The sequence below is a fragment of the Dermacentor variabilis genome, chromosome 5 (assembly GCF_050947875.1).
Source record: "Dermacentor variabilis isolate Ectoservices chromosome 5, ASM5094787v1, whole genome shotgun sequence".
NCBI lineage: Eukaryota > Metazoa > Arthropoda > Arachnida > Ixodida > Ixodidae > Dermacentor > Dermacentor variabilis.
In genome coordinates, this window is record NC_134572.1 from 177053933 (window position 1) to 177059932 (window position 6000).

Sequence of the window (6000 nt, forward strand, 5' to 3'; positions counted from 1 at the left end):
AATTGATTCGCCATCCCGGCCCAACGAGAGTGGATGTCCAGCGAAACTGTTGAAAACCATCACTATGACTGCTGAGTGCAGTGGTTTATTGCTTTAGAGTAATGGTAGTAATAATTTTGGCAGCACGCCGCCGCCCATACCGGTGCAGCGACAACAATGAAATCAGTTGCTAGGCTCTTTATTTAATATTTGAAAGGCAACCCACGTCACTACCTACTCGCAAGCTGCCGCGACGACAGCAGCTTGCGCAACAGTAATCTTTACCGGAAAACGTATGTTGAGGAGTGTGACGTGCTTCGCATTGTTATCAGGATCGCCTTATCTATTATTTGTTCGGACACTTGTTTCGTGCATATTCTTTAGACTGTATTCTGTATGTTGTACGCGTGATTCTAAAGAATGGATCCACTGCTCGCTTCACGTTGCTGAGTTGAGTGCCTAAAGCCTCTGCCTTCAGGGGGCCACTGTTCCTGGCCTGCACTGCCGCCGGGATCGGCCCACATTTTTGCCAATGGAAGCGGACACGAAAAATGATGATCATATGATGATGATATGTGGTTTTTTTTAATGGCGCAAGGGCCAGTTATGGCCAAAGAGTGCTGTGAAAAATGGTAATTTAAAGGATTTATTGTGAATGGCGGGGACATTGAATTCATTATGGTAGGTGTGACGTGGCTGTATAAGGGCCTAAAAATTTTCGCTGTAAATGGCGTAAATATATAGCTACTAAAATGATGACATTGATTAGTTATGGACGTGGACGATGGCAGGACACGAGAAAGGACGACTACCGTAAGGCTAACCGGTTCGCTGTGAAACGCCCAATATATTTGACCACGTCGGCCTTGCTTAAATAATGCTTCGCCCTATTCATTCCCATCTTAATGACGGCGCCTCAGTATGGGAGTATCGAGCTCACCTTATACCACAGCAATACATAGAGAACCAAGCTTTTAGGATAATAAAATGTATAAATGGGGGCCGTTCCAATGTTTCACATATATTACAAAGCTTTAACGCATAAATTAGTCCAGTGGAGTCCACGAGTTGTCTTGTTCAAGTCTATAAATCAGTTTATATGATGCAATGTTTCATTGTATATTTGTATTGTGAATGCTAACCCAACAAGATTTGCCTATTACGGATATTTTTTGGTTTTTATTATACTCGAAATAAGGAAGACATACTGATTAGTTTACTGCTCCATTAATGTAAAAGCACGTCCCATCACACAAAAAACATTTTTCTTAATAGTAATTTACCCAAAAGAGTTGCTACCATTTCTTATCAATCCCTACTATTCAGAATTTTTGTCATTTGTTGCCTTCCATTGTAACGGTTCATTTTTTTTTAACGGTTTGTTTTATCTGAATTGAATTCTGGGGTTTTAGGTGCCAAACCGAGGATTTGATTTTGAAGCACCTCGTAGTGAGGGCCTCCGGATTAATTTGGAACACCAGGGTATTTGCAACGTGCCCCCAATGCAGGGGGCCACGAGCATTCTTGCATTTCGCCCCCGTAGAAATGCAGCCACCGCGGCCGGGATTTGGTCCCGCGAACTCGTGCTTAGCAGCGCAGCACCAAAGCCGCTAACTCACAGCAGTGGGTCGTTTATTTTCCTCTACGCCTATACAGGGTGCGTCTTTTTAAAATAATACCAATTTTTTTTTAAAATACACATGCTAGAAGTGCCGCGAACATGGCATTATTGTATACGAGTTCCTAGGCGAGGCGAACACACTTTGCCGCTATAACGTAAGCTTCGGAAGAGTAACTAAGAAAAATGTATAAACTTTTTTATTAGTGTCTCAGTGGCTGTTGCTTAAATGACGAATTCGAAGGCTGAGCCACACTTTAATTTACTCTCATTTTTCCCCCAAATATTTAAGATAGCACTTAGTTCGAGGTATTTATCAGATAATTTCAAAGGAAAGTTGAGACAATATCAAAACCGAAACGCCCCGTGATGCCAAGCGCGATGAAGTTGCAAATCGAACGTCTCGGCTAGTCGCTGCAGTTACCGATTGATTCGTTTCTCTGACAAGCATGTGCGACTGTTTTTGGGGTCATGATTTGCCGTGGCATCCTGTCATTGAAACAACGCCCCACACTTCTTTACGGGGCGTTGCTGTCTGAGGCGCAGCGGCATGCGCTCAAGTCTCGATGCTGCCTCTATTTGCATTTGGGATTCCTTCATGAATATACTGAATAACGCGCAAGTTTCAAGGTTTTTTAAAATGGTGTCTGCATTAAAATGTAGTTGCCGCCAAATTTGCCATATATAGACAACTGTTCCCAAAGCACTAACAAAAAGGTTAATTAAGGAAATTGTGTCAGTATTCATCTGAAGCTCACGCTATTAGTGGCAAAGTAAGCTCGCCTAGCATAGGAAGTCGTCTGCAATAGCGCCACGTTCGCTGTGCTCATTACGTTCTTATAGAAAATTTATACCATCTAAAAAAACGCGTCCTATACAACTTCCGGACAGAAGGTCCACATGTAGCTTTGTGCTCTGGGACCTCCTCCAAATTTATTGATGCATATTTTGCCTTTCACGAAACAATAGAAAAACAAGAACGATTGATTGATTGATTGATTGATTGATTGATTGATTGATTGATATTGTGCTGACAACTTTCGCAGGTGACCCTGACTTTGGTGCATCCGGCCGATGAGCGGAGAAACATGTCGCTGCCCGTATCGGTGCCTGAGGACACAGAGCGCTTTCAGTGCGTTAAGAAACCTTCACCTAATGGAATCAACGCAGCAATGCGCACGCGCTCGGTTGCATGGAACCAACTCGAGCTCTCAGGCTTCATAGCCAATGATTCTCTGTGCATTTCAATACAAATGGAATGACTCTCCGGAGTCCAGCTCTCTCGGCCTAGCTCGGGCCTTACCCTAGGCAAGCTTGCCGCATCAGAGCAAAAAGTGGCTCCGGCACGACGTCTAACTTTGCGACTAAGCACTATTGCCTATGTGCAATTGTTTGTAATCCTTCTTTTAATCTCATTTTGTTTGCTTTTATTTTCTTGACCACTAACAATTTTATCTCTCTTTACTACTAACATTTTATGCGCACATAAATGCAACTCTAATTTTTCTTTATTTGTACCATCACATTGCACACAATCACGGTGTGATGACAGGAGCGTCAGATGATACTGCGACCACTTTAATAACCCAATACGCATTCATGCCCCTAATCTCAGCAGGTAATCGCGAACGACACCTATTGTATCTGCCTACTTATTGTTACTCAATAAACAAATATTTGACATTCAAGTGCGTTTTCATACCAATCTTTCTCACAAGAGGCAATAGAGAGCTTTAAATTAGGGGATGAAAGCGGCTTGCGTGCTCAAGAACTAGGGGCCACGCTACTGCGCATGTACAGACCAAGACATAAGGATCTGCGCATGCGCAGTACAATGGCCCCTAGTTCTTGCGTACACAAGCCGCTTGCGTCCCCTAATCTAAAACTCTCTAACATGTCGTAACGGTCTATGTTATTTTAAGAGGAAGCTTTAGCTTGGGGGCTCCTATCTAAATGCATTCAAAAGGAGAATTCGTTTTTCTGAGCAACCACTGCACCAAATTTGACGAGGTTTGTTGGATTTGAAAGAAAACTTAAAATCTAGTGACTGTTAGTTTCGAATTTTTGAGTTTGGTCGTCAATTTTTTATTAAAAAGTGGCAGAAATCTAAAATTTTCATAAAAACGAAACTATCAAGTTTACAACTCTGTACCTCAACAACGAAAAACGATAATACAATTCTGTTAATTGCATCTAATAGTACATGTAAAGTGGACAAAATTGATATGTTACACATGAGTATTAAAAAATATATATGGAAACGCAGGTTTTGCAGAATCCTTGTAAACAAAGTAACAAATTCACGTGAGATGTAAAATGAACAAATGGAATTTTTCCGCTTTGAATGATCTAATGAATGCCGTTTACAGAACCGCGATATCTGTTCTTGATGCAGAGCTATAAATTTGTAAACTTCGTGCTTCTATCTTTTTCAAACTCAAATATTTGAAAATCTTTTTAACAAAATTCAAGCCCTAAATCGAAATTCCGCTTCCAACAGTCACTAGAATTTAACTTTCTCTTTAAAATGCAGCATATGTCACTAAAATCGGTCCAGAGGTTATCTCAGAAAAACATTTCGCGTTTTACATGTATTTGAATAGGCCGCGTCGGAGTTGGGCCCGAGCTAAAGCTTCCTCTTATGGCAAAAATCTTAAAGGAACTCCGAAACGATTTTAACGATTTTGTGCAAACGTACCGAATCGTTAGAGTAGGGCAATCTGATCATTAATTGACGCACCTATGTGCTTCGCGTAGAGCTTTAATTTATTATGAGGTTTTAAAAACGCACATCGCTGCCTATCGCAGCACATGGCTCGACTGAATTTTAAGCCGCCCCGACCCATTTGACGTCATTTGCCCAAATGACGTTAGTAAGGATAGCTATCCGATTGGCTGCCCACACCGCGTCATCAATAATTTTTTCAACTTTATGGTAAACAAATGTTGTTCGTATTAATTGGAATGTTAGTTAATTTGTTTTTATAGAAAGAAATTAACACAGAGAATGCACAAGAACAATTTCTAACTACGCTTAAGCACTTCCGGCACAGAGCAAGCGTCGTCTGCTTGTGTTACAACGTGCTCCATTTTGACGAGAGCTCCGCAGTCCGAGTCGGTCTCAGTCTTTTCGCGAGCACCATGATTCGACTTTGTTGCGTTGTGGTCTGCAAACGTAGCGACTAGAAATATGTCAAGCTGCGACTTCGCTTCTCTGTGTTAGGCAGCAGACTAGCGGACTGGCTGCAGCACATCGGGCTGCCGCTATCCGATCGGCGCTACGATTTGCGCGTTTGTGGCCGTCACTTTGCACCGGAGGATTACTACCGCAGTAGCGTTTCGCGAGTCCGGTATTCGGGTAAACCCAAGCGCAAGGGGACAGGGCCTGGCCGTTTGACCGGGCCGTTTCTCGGGATGAGCAAAAGTTCAAATTTGAATGGTGTTCACGGTGCAGCCACCTGGCGGCACAGAGCTCAACCGCACACAGCAGGAGCACGGCCGGTCTCTAGGGAAGCGCGCGCTTTCCTACGGCCTTCGCATTCGCCGCGGAAGCAATGGGAGTTTTTCTCCAAGAGTTACTCCTTTCGCCGCCGCCAGGGGCGCGACGACCCTACTGCTAGGGACTGCTCTCTGCCCACCTGCTTCTGCGGCGGCGGGCGGTGATCGCCTGGTTTCGTGCTGTATTTCCGCTGCTTCTTGTTCAACGATTCACCGAAACGAAAGAAAACAAAAAAGCAAATGATTTATCTTCATGTCAGCCAATAAGTTCACACGTGAACGGAGTTTTCATAGAAAAAATTCGAACCATAGAAACATCAAAGGTCCAATCACTCTCGTTCCTGGAAGGTATGACAGGGAAATGGGATGTTGCGGTCTGAAATGCCGAAGGTCGTATTTCGGTCAATTTCTTGCATGTCTCATAGTCCATGCCGAAGTTAAGTGCTGGTAGAGAATTTAGTTAATGCGAAGGTTAATGGAATGGTTTATGGGGATTTAACGTCCCAAAGCGACTCGGGCTATGAGGGACGCCAGTACAGTACACGGGCCTCTAGAATTTCGCCTTCATAGAAATGGCTCAGTAGCTTAGCACTCCAACCACTAAGCCATCGCGGCGGATTCATATAAGTTTCAATGCCGCCATATTCATTGCTTTCTTTTTCTCGCCACATTGTCAGGAATAGGGGGTAGCGTCTCCTGACTCGGCTACCTGACGACGCCATTGCCGCCGCTGCTTCCGCGAACGGCATTCCTCGCAGCTGCGTGTCGAATTATGTCTCGAATTCCGACTCATCCGCCTTTACGTCGGTTTTATAAGAATCATCCCAAGGTCCGAATTCGCCGATCTTAACAATGTGCAGAAAAGCTTGCCAACTTTACTTCCCTCTTATGTGCGAAGCGCAAAC

At 43.6% G+C, this 6000-nt stretch overlaps 1 protein-coding gene across 1 annotated transcript in view; it reads left to right on the forward strand.

Moving 5' to 3' along the window:
- LOC142582044 (uncharacterized) overlaps positions 1–3278 on the forward strand; it is a 44399-nt gene extending 41121 nt beyond the window's left edge. Inside the window, exon 5 of the mRNA XM_075691462.1 lies at positions 2644–3278. Coding sequence (XP_075547577.1) covers positions 2644–2859 — 216 coding nt within the window. The 3' untranslated portion in view covers positions 2860–3278. The remainder of the gene's footprint in view (positions 1–2643) is intronic.
- Positions 3279–6000: the final 2722 nt, after the last annotated feature.